Below are 19077 nucleotides of genomic sequence, written 5' to 3'. Positions count from 1 at the left end.
ATCTGCTCGGACTTCCTCTATCTCTCTATTAAATGATACATTCTAGAAATGCATTCTGCAGCTGTTGCTCTTCCCTTTTCCTTTGTTCCCACATCCTCTTCCTCCTCATCCTCTCTCCTTATCAGCATCAAAAATCCCCAGTGCACGCTATAAACAAATGGTTTACTCATACTCTCCGTAGCCAAGGGAGAATTTAAACAGCGGCCCGTTCACACAAACAACACTAACAAGCATATTTACCTTCCTTGTCCACCATCTAAAGGAAGATTCAGTTAATTAAAAAGATTAGTTAATTACTTCCTGCATGACCACTCTGTCTGACACAGTCACTGCACTAAAATATGACTGAACGGGCTGTGATTAAGCCTATTTACCTTCCTTGTCCACCATCTAAAGGAAAAGTAGATGAAATGTTAAAGGATGAGCAAAGTTAACTAATTATTTACAATACAGTATCTGCATTATTAAAGGTGCAGTGCAAAACTAAAGCCTCAAACTAGAGGATAATTGGCCAGGATTTTAATGTTTAAGATGTTTTATTAATGGTGTGTTTTGTTATATTAATGACATCTACAGATTAGCTATCTATCTATATATATATATATTACATATATATGTATATATACATATATATGTATGTATGTATATGTATATGTATATATATGTATATACATATATATATATAAATATTCTACGCTCACTGACCACATGGCAGCAACTCATTCAGGCACATGTAGACATCAGACTCAAACTGAGCATCATGGTCTTGAGTATTTCAAAACTTGCTGAGACTTTCCCACACAACCTCAAAACTGTCTGAAAGGGACAAAATATCCAGATGAGCAGGTGTCTGAGAGAACATGCCTCCAGGGGAGAATGGCCTAACCAGATCAGAATAACAGGACATCAGTCACTCACAACAGAAATACAAATCACCAAAACTTCCAATCAAGTTGGTTCGAAGACTCTCTGCACATGAAACGTGTTGAATCTTGAAGCAGATACAGTAGCAGAAGATCACACAGGGTGCCAGTTTTCACTTCATCAAGTGTGTTCTATACCTAATGAAGTGGCCAGTGAGTGCACACGGTGACTGTATCATGCAAATAAGTTTCAGTTGGATTTAAGCCACTGTATTTCCAACCATCTAATTACCACGAGCGACACTTTGTCTTTGTTGCCATTTTAACAGTAACAATCCATTTAGACATTTGTGGTAGCACATAAATCATTGGTTTGATTCATACATTCCTGGAGATGTTTTATGGATGAGGGGAGGGTTCAAGCTCTGATTCATTTTCTGAACATGTTCATGTTTCATAACCAAAGCTGTCAGTCACAAAACCAAAAGCCAGGGCACCAAGTCTATTTTTCTCTGTGGGCTTCAGGGGTTAAAAGAGTGCAGTGTTGAGTGCTGCCGTATGGTATGTAGTGCAGCAACTCTCTATGAACTGTGTAAACGTTCATTTTGATGTTTCAAATACAACTGCTCCTCTGTATGCATTGGGTGTTGCCTGGCAGGAACAATAAAGGATTGTCTTCATGTCATTTGAGCAACTGTGTTGCATCACTTCCTTTGCTTTAGTTACATCAGACTCCATTCTGATCAGCATATTTTAGGACTGAGTGTAGAGCAACCCTGAAAGAAAACACACTTTAGTTTCTCTATCTCTCTCCTTTCAGGGTTTAACAAAACAGAACTTATGCTGGAATCCCACATGGCCCTCCCACAACTTCAAAGCCAGGCTTTTCCATATCAGCAATCACAATAAACCACAAAGTAAAGTTACACAACGGCACGTATGCATGAGTAATATCACTTTAGTCTGTGGCCATGGCTGCTGTGGAGTGAGACATTTGTTGGTGTTGGCAGAGGACAGGATGTCCTCAGGCTCTGGTTTTGTCCTGGTCACCTTGTGATTCTCTGCTCCAGTGTTTGTGTGAAGACACCTTCATCAAAGAATGACACTGCAGTCTTTCTAATTATCAACTGCTGCCACTGTTGTTTGCTCAGATCTGCGTCATAGTAAGAAATCTGCATCGAGTTTAAAAAGATCACCTGAAGCTTTTACCGACCAAACAAGCACTCAACTCATCGAGAAAATAATCAACAGATTAATTGATTATGAAATCGTTAGTTGCAGCCCTACCTGTATGCATCAGTAGGGTTCGGTATTGTTTATTAATGTCTAGGTTCCAGATTTGTTATAATACAGAGGCTGGCTTCATTATAGGTATGCACAGTTCATTGTGGTAGTTTGTCCAACCAAATAATTAACTTGGACAAATACTTAAGGCCTACAATTTGTTACCCGATTTTAATTGATATATTTTTTGCTTCCGTGGAGCAAAACCAAAGACAACCTGGTACTTTCCAGTCTCCAAAAGCAAAGGTTCTCTCTTCTCTCCTCGGCCAATGACCTTCTACAAGATAAATAATATTCCAGCAATATCCCCCTTACTGTAACTTTTTGTTTTGTTTTTTAATAATTGCTAATTTACAAATCTAAAAAGCATTAATAGAATAATGGTAAGACAGTAATAAAGTCATAAATCCATTTTTATTACACAGTGGCATCTTCACTGATAACATATGTATAATAAGGGTCACTGTGAACATTTCCTTTCATAACTATCCTCAATAATAATACCAATTATTAATAATAATACCACAATATGTTTTATTCATGATGATATTATTAGTATTATTATTATCAGAAAGAGACTGAGAGCATGCATGATAATTAGGGATGGGAATTGTTATTGGTCAGTAATGGTATCGGTCCGATACTGGTCAAAATCACTGGATCGAATAGTGGACAGATACAAATACAAAAAATGATACAGTCCAAAAATCCTATAATTCACATGTGTCACTATGCACGGACTGTAAAAATTTTAATTAAAAATCAGTAATGTTTGGGCTGTTTATTTCTTCTTTTTGGGAGAACCATATTTTTTGACACATTTGAAAAATGATCGGTCTTATTTCATACATAATCCTTTTGGGTTGTATTTATTTTGTCTCTGCCGGCAATTTTGAAAGGTTGTATTTAAGTCACAATACTTATTATTACCTTTATGAATGTTGTACCTGGCAAATACTCACTAAAACTAATAAAAAAGTAAACTAAAACTAAGCATTTACAAAAAAACATGAATTTAACTCTATTTAACAAACTAATTTAAAAAGCAAAAAGTCAAAACGAAATAAAAACTAAAACTAAGTTTGTGATATTGGTATTGGTATTGGACATAAAAAAAAATGGTATGTCGATCCCATCCCATCCCTAATGTCTCTCCCCTTTACACAATATACATTTTAAATTTTTTTTATGTGATGCACTTCATTGGAATGCCACAATAGTAATAAAGATTTCCAGTGAATGAAGTTAAAGTTTATAGAGCAGATAGCAGGATATGACTAACATATGAATGGATATAATTATGTATACGTGTTGCGTTCACGGACCAGGGTAATCAATGACTGAGGTCGTGTGTGTGTGTGTGTGTGTGTGTGAGAACAGGTCAGTGACAGCTGATATGGTTTTAGATAAGAACTGTGCAGAGTTCAGCGCGGTTTCACTCACACACACACACAGACAGACAGACAGACAGACGGAAAGAGAGGGAGAGAATGATACGTATTCAGCTCCAGTTGAGGCGGAGCGACGTGTTTTTTGGTCGACACCACTTTTCCTCTGACTGTATCTCTGTCTCTGACTAGAATCTCGCCAACAACATGCCTCAAGCATGACAATAAACTGGTTTAGCTGGGTGAAGGCAGGGGAAGGAAGGTAAGGCGGCGTAACACAAAACTTGAGACGAGTCTCAGATGGAGCAGATACACGACGAAACTGTGGATGGAAACGTGGTGGAAAAGACAACATGACTGCGTTTAAGTTTGAACGACGAGTAAAGTGACGAGTAACAAACAGCACGGTAAGTTCGGCCTGTACAGCGTTGTTGTGGGGAAATTTGGGCAACTTAGCATATGGACACCGACTGTATATGCTCTGCGTATTGACTTTTCTGACATGACACCTCCGTGTTGGTGGAAAGAAGTGAGAGTAGGTGACTCTGTAGAAGGTGTTGGTTGTTTTTTTTTTGCCGCGTTTCACTGAGGTTTTTGTGTGTTTTTCGTTTGGACCGAGATGTTCCCTGTGGCGACATTCTCATATGTGGTTTTGCCCAAACTTGCATATATGCAGACTTTGGTTGTTTCGGTCAGAGGGAGGAGCCACACCCATAATCATCTATCCTGTGGTCAGATTCCTTCTCCCTTCCTTCATTCTGAGCTAATTCTAGTAGGATCACTGTGAGATAATGGCCCTGTGTCTGAAATCTGCAGATCCAGGACATGAAGAGCTGACCGAGACTCTGAAAGGAGATACAGTTGCATAACTAGTTGATATGACTTGGATTTATTTCAGTCAAAACCAATGATTTGATTCACGTATTATGTACTGGTGGTTTCTAATGTATCATAAATGGAAATTAAAGTATGCTCTTAAAGGTATTAGAGAGATACAGATGCAGAGCTGGTTAATTCACTTCTTTGATTCATTCTAAAACAATAAATGGTTTCAGGCATATTGTATTAATGCAGCTATTGAAGGGTTGTATGGTGATACAGCTGCTTGGTGATGTGGTTGTATTCAGTTATACTGCATTAGTGCAACTGTTTGTTTGTTTGTTTCAAATGTTGACAGAGGATCTCTGACTCAAAGGCCTAAAAAAAAACCTTGAACCTTAAAGTTAAAAAAAACATTTGGTTTTCTTAGAATAAGTCTTTGGGAAAGACTTTTATTTGTTTTTCCTGATGTTCACAAGTATCTTAATTTGATCTCAAACTATGGATTTAAAGTTTTTCAAGAGATCCATCTTGCGTCTACACGTATCCACACTGGAGCCCAAACACACTATTCAGTCTGCAATTTAAAGCAGAAGTTTACTACACAAACCAAAAACAACATCCTCTCTGGTCCTCCATTTGTAACAAACTGCGCTCTCACCTTAAGATGCCACTAATGACGCTTTCCCACTATACAGTTGTAACGCAGCTCGGCTCGACTCTACTCGGTTTGGTACTACTGACTATTAAAAAAGTTGTTATCAGTGTACTGAATCATTAGAAGCAGTGAATTAAAAAGATTAGTCCTTTACTTCCTGGATGACCAGGCCGCAGACAATTTCCAGCTTTCAGCAGTGCTGTCGCTAAATACACCAGACTCCTCTGTTAAATATTGAGATTTTAGAAATGTCCTTGCTAAATGTTGGAGATTAACGCATGTTTTCAGGATTTTAAGTCTTTTTAAATGATTGGAGAGATACAGCTGCAGAGCTGGGCGACATGGTTGGATTCACTTATATTCTACTGGTGCAGCTGTTTTTCAGATGTTGATATATAGTGTCTCGATTTAGCAAAAGCTTACAAAGGGAACCCACAAGACTAAGTCAAACCAGTGGTCATTGTCCCACTATCTTGCAGTAAATCTGACTGGAAACATGTCAAACCAGAGAAAGCAGTCAGAGTGCAAAAGTCCACCAAGGCTGCTCACTTTCCTACAGTGTCAAAATGGATCAAGATAATAGCTTTGATTGAAAAGATTCTGACCAAACTGCTAATTTAGACCTATATGAGCTACTACTACATGTTTATTTTGATATATTTAGCAGGGTTATTACCAAAAATATTTATTTTATATTTCATATATTTAGATTCAGTGACAATATAATAGGTGTCTCATTGTTATTCAGTTGAAAGACAACAAACGGTGGCACACACTTATTTTCTCTTTTGTCCATAAAGTGTCATAAATGCGATTTCTTCAAAACGTTCACAAATTCTTATTTGAATGAAAAATTGACTGATCATGATTAAGATAGAACATCATTAATGTGTTTTATTTTGCTCTAACCCTCCCTAGACTACAGAATGGCACGACGCTCTCAGTGTTCCTCTGCTGGGGACAACCCTCTGGACCCGAACTACCTCCCTCCTCACTATCGGGAAGATTACAGATTAGCTATTGATGCGCTGGTTGAGGAGGATTTGGAAGGATACTACAAGTTCCTCCAAAAAGCCGATGTGGTGGATTTCCTGTCAACACCTGAGATTCAGTATATTCAGAGCTTTATTCAAAGTCCTCATCAAAGCTACCACCCTGAGCAACAGTTTCAGGAGACTGACGGAGATGGCTCTTCAGACACTTACTGGCCAATTCACTCTGACCAGGATGTACCGGGGTTGGACCTTGGTTGGCCTCAACTGCATCGCTTCATTGGGCCCACAGAGGTCACCACTTTGGTCAACCCCCCTGAGCCTGACATGCCAAGTATCAAGGAGCAGGCTCGGAGACTTATCAAGAATGCTCAGCAGGTCAGCCTTTCACTTCCTTTATAAAGGTGTATGTCATGCCAAACTTGATTTGTCAAAGTCACAATGTCCTGACAGTTTTGTCAACACATGTGTTTTGTGGCTTTTATCCCCTCAGGTCATTGCCATAGTGATGGACATGTTTACTGATGTTGACATATTTGCGGATATACTCAATGCTGCCATGAGGAGTGTTGCTGTCTACATCCTTTTAGACGAGCAGAACACGGATCACTTCCTCAACATGGTGTCCAACTGCAGGGTCAATCTACAGAGCCTTCAAGTGAGTTTATCAAGTCACTTCTACATTTGAGTGCGGATACTAAGCAGTTAAAACTGTATTACAAAAAAACACTATTCAGAAACTAGGCTGCTTGTAATTTGCATTTTTCCCCGTTCCCCCACACACACAGTCTTAGATACATTTTCCAAGAACTTGTAAAAACTACTGCTACACTGGGTGACATGTACCTTTTACTATTTCATTTTTACATACACAGAAGTTTTGTATGTCTTTGGTTGGAATCAATGGGCCTTGAGTCACAGACAGAAATGGGGAAGTCACAAAGTCTTTAAACACGTGAGGTCTTTTTACGCCAACATAAATAGGGACTATTGTGTTAACCTTGTAATTTAAAAGTCTTCCTTCCTCAGTATTAGTTGAACTAGTCTAGAGAAGCATTCTTCTGTAGGTACACATTGTCTGTGTGACGTCATTTCATAATACAAACAAAAAAAACTTGTTTTCTTTGCAAACATCACGTGGCTGACTAGGACTTCTAACTGATTTTACTATTAGAAATGCATTACATACTAGCATTATCAAATAACTGAACTAGTGCAAACATCCTATTGCTTTATGCTGCGCTTAATCTCACATGCTATTGTATAATTTTACAAGGATTTGTTTTTATATATTGTATGTTGCACTGGGTTTTTTGTGTATTTTTTTTATTTTATATTTTTGGTCATTTGTTCATATGTGCCTGCTCAGGTAAAATGCAGCCTTTTGGACAAAATAATAATTTAGTTTGTTAATTTATTGTCCCTTAATTATACAGAGAATATATTGAAGTATTTCTTCAATAACAGAAATCACAGCATATTAGCAAATGAATATTAAATAGAACTGCTGCCATTGTCTTTCTTCTGATGTCAAATGTGGCTGATGCAATGCTGCCACCTAGTCTGATTTGCAATTTAAAAGCTAACAACACTTGATTTACTTATTGTTCTTCATTGTTCATTATATTTGGATGGTTTGATGTGTGTCTTGCAGTTTTTACGTGTGAGAACAGTGTCAGGCATCACGTACCACTGCCGCTCAGGGAAATCCTTTAAAGGTCAGATGATGGATCGCTTCTTGTTGACAGACTGCAGAGCTGTGCTGAGTGGAAACTACAGGTGCAGCCATTGAAAGACACACCTATGAACTTGATACCACACAATTGAGAATATGAAACACACATTCATACCAACATTTATTTTAAGTTTTTTGTGAATTAATGACCACTTTTTTGTTATGTGTTTTTTATGTTTTTCCAGCTTCATGTGGTCATTTGAGAAGCTTCACCGCTGTATGGCACACCTATTTCTAGGACAGCTTGTATCAACCTTTGACGAAGAGTTTCGTATTCTTTTTGCTCAGTCCCAGCCTCTGATGGTTGAAGATACACTTGCTCCAATAGAAGATTTTGGCGCATTACAAAAGAGGCAAAACCCAAGTGAAAGAACTCCTCTGTTCAGAGAGCCCAGAAAATTTCTACCACTGGATTCAGAGGAAAGGATGAGACATTCCTATGATGAACAAATGGATGTGGACTGGAGAATGATGTCTCTTAAGAGGCAAGAACCTCAGCACAGCCCTGCAGATGTTTATAGTAGGTATCCCTCCCCACAGCCTCGCATCGATTCATCTCATGATCAGGGCCCCTACCGAATGTCAATGTTAGAAAATCCTGCATTCAAACGCCATAGTTATGCTGAAGGTGTTCAAGGTCGATATTCTTATCCACATTTGCAGCCACAGGGAATGCCAGAGCCTGAGAACCAGGGAAGGCAGTTTCACAGGGGACAGCAGCCCTTTCAAGGTCCTGTTCTAGGACCAGAAGCAGATTACAGTGGCTATGACAAGTTCTGGAATCAAGACTTTCAGTCAGATCAATACTCTGCATCTGGTTTACCACAAGAGATGCAACCACCTGATAACTTTGACCCTGTGCTTAATTATTTATCATCTACTAGATATGTTGACTTTGATCAGAGCTCAGAGAAATTAGTGCCTGAGCCAGATTTGCTAAGTTCACCTCACCCTAAAAGACAGAGCATGGGCTCAAATCCTTGTCAGTCGTCTCCCACGCCCTCAAATACAACCGAGCAAAAGCTGTTTCTCCAGGAGTCCAACGCTGACCGTAAGGATCCTACGGTGAAACAAGGGCTAAGAAACTGGAGGATTAGCTCATACCTCAGTACATATGATGATCCAGGAGAGGAAGGCCTGCCATTGGCACCAAGTCAGGGATCAGAACCCTTTGAAGAGCCTTCAAATCCTTTACAGCAAACGGTACCAGGAATAGATTTGTCATATCCTAAAATTCCTAATGTAAGAGAATTTAAGATTCCTGCTGTACCAAGGGTAAGTCAAATGCCAAGTTACACCAAAAACACTGTGCGAGAGAAGCCAAAGCAATTGCCTGATGAACCTATTGCAGTGGCACCAGAAGCCAAAACAACACCAACACCATCCGAATCATCATCTACAGCTGATGGAGAAAAGGCAGAGGAAGCAGAACAAAAAGAACCAAAAACCACTACTCTTCTAAGGGATGAGTCATTCAGAAGAAAGTTCAGTGCTATGCCACGAGGCTCTAGGTTAAGATCATCTTTGTTATTCAGCTCTCTTGATCAGCAGCATGCTTCTCAAGATACCAAAACTGCTGGACAACAGGATGAAGAAAATGACAAAAATGAAGCAGAACAGACAAAACTACCTTTTGTTTTAGGACAAAGGAGATCAATTACACGAGAACCTTTTGAATGGAGCCGTTACATAAAGTCAACAACTATTGACAACTCAACTATAGAGACATCTAAGTCAAATGATGAGAACAGTGAAGAAGCAAATGTAGATCAATCAAAGGTAGACAATTCAAAGGATCTTTCCGATAACAGTACAGTTGCTAATTCTTCACTATCAAAATCACAAACTAGGCCACATGAAACGAAGCTACCTAAATCTGATCAGCCAGTACAAGTGCCAACATCTTTGCTCACTACTCCGTCATATGTCGATATGAATGATCCTGATAACAGGCTGATGTTTTTCAAAGAGCTGGCAGCAAAACGTAAAGCTGCTAAGGCTGCAGAAGCTGAAAAGAATGCAGACAAGGCTCAGACGGATGTGAAAAATAGTACCACTCTTAGAAAGGATGAAACCGATACAAAAAAAGCCTTAGAGACAATGGCTAATACTTCACAATCAGAGGGTCTCTCTGAAAAACATCTTACTACAAATGGTGCTGGAAAAACTTCTGTTGTTTCAGAGAATAAAGAGCTAGAAACCAGCCAACCAACAAAAGATTTACCCATTTCCGCAGAGACAGAACCACCTTCACATGAAGCTCTTAAAGATGTAAAGCTGTGCAAACCTGCTGTAAAAGAGAGTTGTCTTACTCATCCACCGACATCAACAAATACTACTCCTGCTAATGTTCCATCTCCTGAACAAAGTCTACATGGATGTGAAATCTCCAAGCAAGACAGTCTTGTCAAAAATGATGCCATTACCTCCCAAACCTGTAAAGAGGAACTGACTAACATTTCTTCAGTTTCAGAGGAGCTGGAAACCAGCCAACCAACAACATCTTTGCCTGATGTGGCAAAAACAGAACCTCTTAAAGACTTAATGCTGCCCAAACCTGCTGTAAAAGAGAGTAGCCTTACTCATCCAATGACATCAATTGCCACCCCTGCTAAAGTCCCATCTCCTGAACAAGGTTCAAATGAAAGTCAACTCCCCAAGCAAGAGGGTCCTGTCAAAACTGACACAAAGAAGGTGCTGGAAATTAGCCAACCAACAACATCTTTGCCCATTTCTGCAGAAACAGAACCTCCTCGACCTGAACCTATTAAAGACGTATTGCTGTCCAAACCTGCTGTACAAGAGAGTAGCCTTACTCATCCATTGATATCAACAAATGCTACCACTGCTTATGTTCCATCTCCTGAACAAGGTCCAAGTGGAAGTCAAATCCCCAAGCAGGACAGTCTTCTCAAAAATGATGACAGTACCTCCCAAAGCTGTAAAGAGGAACAGACTAAATGTTCAACTGACTCAGAGAAGGAGCTGGAAATCAGCCAACCAAAAACATATTTGCCTGTTGCTGTAGAAACAGAACCCCCTCAACCTGAACCTATTAAAGACGTAATGCTGCCCAAACCTGCTGTAAAAGAGAGTAGCTTTACTCATACATCGACATCAACAAATGCTACCCCTGCTAATGTTCCATCTCCTGAACAAAGTTCAAATGAAAGTCAAATCTCCAAGCAAGACAGTCTTTTCAAAGCTGACTCAGAGAAGGAGCTGGAAATCAGCCAACCAACAACATATTTGCCCATTTCTGCAGAAAGAGAACCACCTTCACATGAAACTCTTAAAGACTTCTCAAAAACTGTTGTAAAAGATTGCATTAGTCCAACATCTACTCATGGCAATGGTCCATCTCCTGAACAGGGTTCAAATGAAAGTCATGTCCCAAACTGTGATTCTACCTCAAAGGAGTCCAGTTCTCTCATTCCCAGCTCACTAGAGGAACCACTGTCTTCTGCATCTGCTCCTTTGGATTCTCACAACCAAAAAGCTGAATCAGCTGAGTCCCAAACTTTAATCACTGAACCTGCACGACTAGCTGAAAAACGCAATGGATCAGAATTGACTTCTTCTAACAAATCAATTCAAAGCTCCTCACAATCTGATTCACAGATCATTCCAAGTCTTCCAACCTCTTGCTCTGCTCCTCAGTCTTCACCTAAAGATACTCTATGTTCTAATGTTACCACAGAAGATTCCAGTTCAGTCTCCAGCATATTGTCACCAAGTTCTGATAAAATAGAGGCACTGCAACCTGTCACCTCCTCACCACCTGAGTCCGGCCAAACAGCTGATAAAACTTCTATAGAATTAACAGAATCTGAGTCTACTCAGGTTCGTCTACAGTCTGATCCCAAGTTGACATCATCTGAGATCCCTTCAGCAGTTGACTCTGCAAAAGTGGAGTCTGATATCGCTCCTGACACATGCACAACCTTGACAGAACCAAACATAGTCTCATTACACTCCACCACTAAGACAAATTCCAGTGAATCTGAGGTTCTTAGCTCATCAGAGGATGTCAAATCTGATATCAAGCCTCCAGATCCTAGCCTTACATCACAACCCAAGTCTGAGTTTCCTCATGTATCTAATCTGGAAACTTCTACTAACAGACCTGATCAAATTGAGACGAGTACTATCCACCTCCCGTCTGAGCATTTCCCATCAGAAACATCTTCTCATGCCAATTTGGACATTACTGCTAATGCTTCCCAGTCCTCAGCAAATGCATCTCCGCAAGATGCCCAGAAACAAGCAACTCGTCCGTCCGAACTTAACCTGACAGGATTTGTCAGTCCTGCTCCTGTTGAAACAGTACCCCGCTGTTCTCCTGTAACTGCGTCAGGTAGATCGGTTTTGTCCCCAGAGGCAAGAAAAACAGAAACAAACATGCCCACGTCATGCAGTCCTTCAAATACACCATCTCTTCCCAAGCAAATCACAACAGACTCAAATGAAACTGCACCCCTCCCATCAACAGAAACTTCTCACCCAACTGAGCCTACCTCAAAAATCCCCACAGAGCCAGAGCCAACACCTGAATATGTGACCTCGGAAAGCCATGCTCCAGAGCCATCTGATCCTGCTGAAACAAGTAACAAAGACCAACAGAGTAAAATAAGAAAAGAGCCAGAATTATCTGCCTCTGGTGATAAAAAGTCTGAGGACACCAATAAGGAAATGCATGTTATAACACAGCAATCTGTCATAAGTGAAAAAACAAATGACCAAGTAAAGGCAAATAACTGCTCAGAGAAAGCAGAGATTGTATCAAATCAAGTCATTTCTGCGTCGTCACAGTCCAAGCAGCCAAAAGCGAGCCAGTCTCGTTACCAGTCATCAACAGCCAACGTGCTCTCAAGCAGCAACCTTAGAGATGATACTAAGCTGCTGCTAGAGCAGATTTCTGCTAATAGCCAGAGTAGGAACGAGGCCACCAAAGAATCTCCCGTCACTGATGACGAGAAAGAAGATAAAGCTGACAAAGATGCCAAAAGGCAAGCAGAAAGACAGATTGGGACGTTTGGTAAAGGACAGCCCAAATCGACAGAGGAGCGGGAGAAGCTGCTCGAGAAGATCCAGAGCATGAGGAAGGAGAGGAAAGTTTACAGTCGATTTGAGGTATGAGTACATGCAACTCCACTGTTATAGCACCCATTTAAATGTACATTTAGTTGCCTCTGTGTTAATTCATGTTGTGTCTCTGTGCTTCTTTCCCAGATGGCACCTTAACTGATATTCAAGTAAGGCTGAAGAGAAGACGGAATGTGTACAGGAAGTGTAAAAAGAATGTGAACTTGTTGAAATGGTGAATCTCACACAGAAGAATACAAACTGGCTGTCACAAAGGTTTACCAAAGGGCTTCTTACTGTGGGTGAATTACCAATGCACATATACTGAGGATATGTGTGTGATCAAACGGTTTAGGGACTGCATGGGTATAGTGCAATGTATGCAATGGTTTGTATGATCTTGCCTGTCCATGCCCTTTTTTGCAGCACTGACGCTAAGTGCATTTAAGACGCCGCCACCACCACCATATGATTTCCGGCAACAGTTTATACATCGTCTCATTCTACTTCCCAGGTCAAAGACCAGGGAGGAAATTTTTGTGCATGTGCAGAACGCCAAGTCCGACCCCAGTCTGACTAAGCGCATACATGCAGGAGTAATCGGACTATGAATCACATTTTCCAGGTATGTTAGTCCGATTTAGACTAGCTCGATTTTAGTCAGACTGTCTAGTTTACATGACATTAAGAAAACCGATTTACTGTCTTAGTCTGACAAAAATCATACTTTTAACGTGCATGTAAACACACTGACTGATGCCAGCTGTCAAAATGTGATGCTTAAGTATAATAACACGATCTTAAGTCGTGTGCTCGTAAAACTGAAATAAACTTTTGTTTGTATCTTAATCATAAATAATATATGTATTTGTAAAAGAAAGAAAAAAAGTGGCTCTGTGAACTTCTAACCATGCAAGGTTATTGTTCTGATGTTAATAAAACATTGTTTTAATTATTTGTAATTCAAAAAAAGCAGTGAAAAACACAAGATTGCAACAGAATACCAGCTTTTACATGATGTACCTACAGTGTCACATGTGTAAATCCTCACATACCATACAGTATGGAATGCTTTTTTTTTCTACACATTTAACTAATTTGAGACTTTAATGTCAGTCTTAGATGCTGTACTGTTTGCCTTAAAGGGTCTTTTCACCCAAATCAAGTGTTTTAAAGCAAATTATTTGTACGTTATTTGTCAAACAAACAAGTATAAATGTGTTGCCTTTTTGTTTTTGAATGTCACCTTCCGTCATGTATATCTGAAGCTACCTCATAGATGAGGTTATATTTTGTAATATGCTGCAACCAACCCTTTATTAACTGCAAAGAATTTTCACAACTGTATGTAGAGCACAACTGTTACACACTTTATGAAATAGGATGTTTTAATTTGTAAATAAAAAAAATGTCTTAGTAATGTTTTTCTGGTTTCTGTGTGCCCAGTGTTCAAATGTAAGTCACTTCATGCATCCATCTTTCTGTAGAAGATAAATAGCAGTCGTATGTGTACAGTACAACTTGCCTATGATCTCTGACACAAATAATGTATCAAAGGCAGCAACGTGATGTAAAGTACTGCTGCTCTGTGGACAGAAGTTTCCATATCTGCAGATCATTTGCAATATTTATTCTGTTTGATAACAATTCTGGGTCTTTGACATAATTGAAGGTCAGTGTAATTTCCTGATTTATTTGATGCAAATCATTTGGCTTTCCACACACACACATATGTAACAGCTCATATTGCATTGTTATAAAATACATATTATGTATCTTGATTACCAGGTTATTATGGCTTTTCAGTTCAGGAATTTACTGCGTTTCATAAGCTGTGTTGATGTCATAAGCACTGCCGGCCACTGCGGTGACCTTTTCTCTAGCACCACCTTCAGGACAAAAATAAGAATTAATAAATAAAAAAAAAATCTTAACATTTTAAGGGACAGTACATGTAAAACTTTGCCTTAAGGCTGTATCTGGTGAGGACTTTCTGATGGAAAAACAATGTAATCACACCCACTACTTATATGCCACAGACTTTATGTACATGAAATGATTGACTCACTCTTTATCTCTTGCAAAACACCATGAGAGTGACTAAGCCCCCACTGTGAATGAGACAGTCACATGCTGGAGTATGTCGGCAAAGACCGAAAGACCCCAGTGCTTTATTAGAAACAGTGGGTTCCTTGTCTCAAAATGTCTTGATAAGCTGAGTTACAGTAATCTTCAAAGAACCATGGAACTCTTACGCTTGAGTCCCTATGGTCTGAAGGTATTGTAAAGAGGGGGTTTTCACTGTTTATTTTCCTTGTCTATAGAAACAAAAAGCTAAAATGACTTCAACTGTGAGTAGAGTGTACCATATCTTAGCATTCATCTGGTACACTTTTGTTATGAAGAGTCTGGCTGCTAAGGATGGAGAGGAGTTACCACCAGGTATCTTTGCCTATGGAGGACCCTGGAAGTACCTTACTTTTTTAAATTTGGTGAGTATTTTTGAAATATGCTGCAACCAACCCTTTATTAACTTTGAATCTCTGTTAAGCTGTCTGTCTAACTGTCTGTCTGAAAACTGCAAATAATTTACACAACCGTGTGTACAGCACAACTGTTACACACTATGAAATCGGATGTTTTCATTTGTAAATAAAATGTCTTCATAAAATGTGCATGTTTTTACTTAGTTATAATGATGCATTTTTTTTCGTTGAAAACAAAAATGTTGCTTGTGTCTCAGGTTGTGCAGTTTATATTCTTTGGACTGGCAGCACTAAATGATCTACAGCCTGGTGACCAATCTGAGAGCACTCTGAACAAATGTAAAGATTTCCTCTTCACTGTCTTTGTCGTCCCGGTAGGCATGGTGAGAACCACAAAGTCAACTTTTTTTTCTTAACCAACTATTATGCATTCACTTTTTTTTTTATTTTGTTCAGTTTGTGGTTCTACTTTTCTGGACTATCTTTGCCTATGACAGAGAGTTAATCTACCCAGCAACTATTGACACCTTCTTCCATCCCTGGATGAACCATGCTATGGTCTGTATAACATTTTTTAAGACCACGTGTACAAAAATAGTGTGATTCTCCTGTTATGCACGTCACGCGTTATAAGTCAATTCTACAATGTTTTTTTTCAGCACACATTGGTTCTGCCGTTTTTACTTGGAGAAGTGCTGGTGCAGCCGCACGTCTACCCACAGACGAAACATGCGCTGGCAGCATTAGGAGTTGTGGGCTTGGCTTACTTATTCTGGTAAGTGATAAGTCAACTGAGCACACAATTATAAAACAATCAAAATCCGTCTTGATTCAAATCCAGTATTTTTCATCGTCATCTAAAAAGCACAGCAGACAGTGTGTAGCAAGTTTAGACCAGTCCAATACACAAAACAGCTCAAGGGCATCAAAGTGAATTTTCATGATGTCAGATGTGCAACCCTTTTATTATTTTTATATTTACTATAGACATATAACAACAGTCTATGTCAGTGAGTGGAGATAGTCACTGAATACGAGCTCTGTGAGAGGACAGAAAAAAATGATTGTCTCATTGTGCTCTGCAGGATTTTATGGGTGTACTTGTCAGTGGGACTTTGGGTCTATCCCCTCCTTCGACACTTCAGCACGTCCTGTCTGGTGGGGTTCTTCTTTTTGAACATGTCCATGGTGACCTTGTTCTACCTGCTGGGGAAAAGTCTCAATAGCCTCGTATGGAGTAAGTGACGTCAACACATATAAATCAAGTCAAACGACTGAATTTGACTAAACGCGCCTCTGATTTCTCTCTTTCTGTCTTGTCTTGTCTTGTCTTGTGTCTTCTTTAGGAAAAGGCATGAGCAAGGTTGCAGCAAAAACAAAGTGACTCTGACTTTATACCAGATAGTAATGGTTCCACAGATGTAATACACCTGTAAGTGAGATTATGTCAATTTGAAAATAGAAATAAAAACACCCTGATAAAAGTAATAAAACTCATCAGTTCTTTATTCTGAGCCATTTTGCCATTGTTTATGGTGGCTAATGGTCACAAATCTCATTGCTGTAGAACACATTTCTGCTGAATCCCTTCGATGGTCTTTGTTACATACTTGTAAGTTCAGCTAAATGTGTCTATTGTTCGTTTACTGTGGATTGCGCCACAGTAGCCGCAGTTAAATTGTCCCACTCTGGTCTTAAATGCTTTCTGTTAATACACGTTAAATATTAGTATACAAGCTCAAAGAGGGGCTCTTTTTTTACAATATAAAACCCCCACATTACACCGTTTAAACATCACAACACACCCAGTTGGGCAGGTGTTACTCACGACTGCACTAGAAATGTTTCAAATCAGATGTTCTCTCTCTCTCTCTCTCTCTCTCTCTCGCTTTCTCTCTTTCTCTCTCTCGCTTTCTCTCGTTCTCTCTCTCTACATTAACGTATGTATAGTAAGGCAAAGAGAACATTATTCCCATTCCAGTACTCCTGCCATGTCTGGCCAGAATAAAGTGCATATTGTCCATACACCATGATGAATAATGGCATATCTGAAAGATGAGCTAACAAGAAGAGTTCAACATCCATGACTCGATCCATGACTCAAAGCTGCACAGCCTTGACTTGATATCTTCACATGTCCACAGAGGATTCCCCGGAACAGCTGTTCTTTGCCTCTTTCTTTGAACTGTGATCAACCAGTTTGTAAGTCTCTGAAGCCTTTCAGGTGGTGGAGGTAGTTCGGGTCTGCGTCCACCAGTCCAACTGAGAGGATCTTGGCCAATAAATGCACATCCTCTTCACTCAGATCCTTCATCTATGATAGAGATGAAAGTCAGATATTAATGAAGGTTTTATTATTTATTATCTATCAGGTTAATTGTAGTCTTTGGTTGTGTGTTGGTACTCACCATCTTGATGTTGATGGTGGATTCAAGCTGCTGTGATTTTTTAGGTCTACTTCCCTGTCAAAGACAATGAATCATGTCAGAAAAATCCCTCTTTGCTTCCTTCTTCCTTCCAACGCTCACCTGCTCTAGTATTGGCAGTATTTGTCTTCCTGTTTTATTCAAGGTCACTTACATTTCTAAGTCCATATTACATTTAAATTTTTACACTCCAAACATTTGCTCACCTCTTTAAGTCCCTTTGAAAACCACATTATGACAAAGAGAAAGCCAGCAACGATCTGAGCATTAGAAACAACACAGTCAGTCACATTGTTCATGACACAAAAACTCTGGTTCACAAACACATTCTCAGCTAAAAGACTATAACATTCTGTATAAAGATGTTTTTACTTACGCCCAGCAGTTGCAGCATGTTTGTTCCTCCTGACTCTGTCTTGGAGGAGTGATTTCTTTCTTAATATGAACCCAGTGAGCTCCTCTGGCTCTGAGAGGCCAGCTCACAGTGCGTAAATCCTGAAAACACGCCCGTATAGAACCAGCACAACAGGATTCACTGCATTTTCACGGGACAGCTGCTGAATAACATGACCTGTTAATCATGCAGGGATGAACACATTGATATGCAGGTGTCTGCGTAAAAAGGAGTTGTTTTTGTGGAACGAGATTAGTCAGTGTCTGTAGTGTTTACGCAGTTTCTATTTTTTTTTTTTTCTATTACCTTTATTGTCTCCTACAAAACACAATAGAAATACAAAATACTGTAAACGTTGTTCATGTCATTGGCACGTGGCCCTTGATGTAACACTGACAATTAAATCAAATGTAAAACAACCCTTGTGTTCGTACATAAATATTATGGCTAATAGACACAGTATTATATATATACCATGTAACCATGTAACCCTTGTATATTTACTGTCTAATCAAATGTTAAAAGCACAGGATACAAAACATCAGGAACTGAATGTGAGTAAGTATTGTTTTTAGTAAATGTAGTCATATACAGCACTTTAGTTCTATAGTACCTCACTTATACTGCACTCTGCTATCTGTATGTGGTACTTTTTTCTGTCCAGCTACTTTATATATATTTTTTTTATTACTTTATATATGTTGATGATGATTATATTAATTTTGGTTTGACATAATAAGGAACAAAGCATAACAATTTGTGTGAAAATGCAAATGACAGAAACAAAAATTACATAGCACAATTAGAAGGCATATACCCAAACACAAGTAATAACACCTGTTTAGCTTACCCTGTACACTAGATATAGTGCATTATTAAATTGATGTAGTTTGTATATATTTTATTTTAATTTTGTTTAGATAAGCGTGCGGGTCCATTAGTTTTGT

At 39.2% G+C, this 19077-nt stretch overlaps 2 protein-coding genes across 5 annotated transcripts; both read left to right on the top strand.

Moving 5' to 3' along the window:
* The first annotated feature begins 3608 nt into the window (after positions 1-3608).
* fam83ha (family with sequence similarity 83 member Ha) lies at positions 3609-14248 on the top strand. The gene is made up of 6 exons (XM_058651516.1): positions 3609-3942; positions 5931-6382; positions 6498-6662; positions 7659-7783; positions 7925-12872; positions 12972-14248. The coding sequence occupies exons 2-6, from the start codon at positions 5939-5941 to the stop codon at positions 12981-12983; spliced, it is 5694 nt and encodes a 1897-aa protein (XP_058507499.1). The 5' UTR covers positions 3609-3942; positions 5931-5938; the 3' UTR covers positions 12984-14248.
* A 142-nt stretch (positions 14249-14390) lies between these two features.
* LOC131474099 (androgen-dependent TFPI-regulating protein) lies at positions 14391-16868 on the top strand. Of its 4 annotated transcripts, none has more exons than XM_058651839.1 (7): positions 14391-14496; positions 15149-15316; positions 15568-15693; positions 15767-15868; positions 15970-16085; positions 16396-16547; positions 16657-16868. In XM_058651839.1, the coding sequence occupies exons 2-7, from the start codon at positions 15164-15166 to the stop codon at positions 16692-16694; spliced, it is 687 nt and encodes a 228-aa protein (XP_058507822.1). In that variant the 5' UTR covers positions 14391-14496; positions 15149-15163; the 3' UTR covers positions 16695-16868. The 4 variants fall into 4 exon arrangements, with proteins under 4 accessions (XP_058507822.1, XP_058507820.1, XP_058507819.1 ...); XM_058651836.1 differs by lacking the exon at positions 14391-14496 and adding an exon at positions 14943-15102 and having other exon boundaries at positions 15230-15316; XM_058651837.1 differs by lacking the exon at positions 14391-14496 and adding an exon at positions 14942-15102 and having other exon boundaries at positions 15230-15316; positions 16396-16868.
* The last annotated feature ends 2209 nt before the right edge of the window (positions 16869-19077 follow it).

Source organism: Solea solea, chromosome 15, assembly GCF_958295425.1.
Source record: "Solea solea chromosome 15, fSolSol10.1, whole genome shotgun sequence".
NCBI classification, from domain to species: domain Eukaryota; kingdom Metazoa; phylum Chordata; class Actinopteri; order Pleuronectiformes; family Soleidae; genus Solea; species Solea solea.
This window is presented reverse-complemented; position numbering and strand designations above follow the sequence as displayed.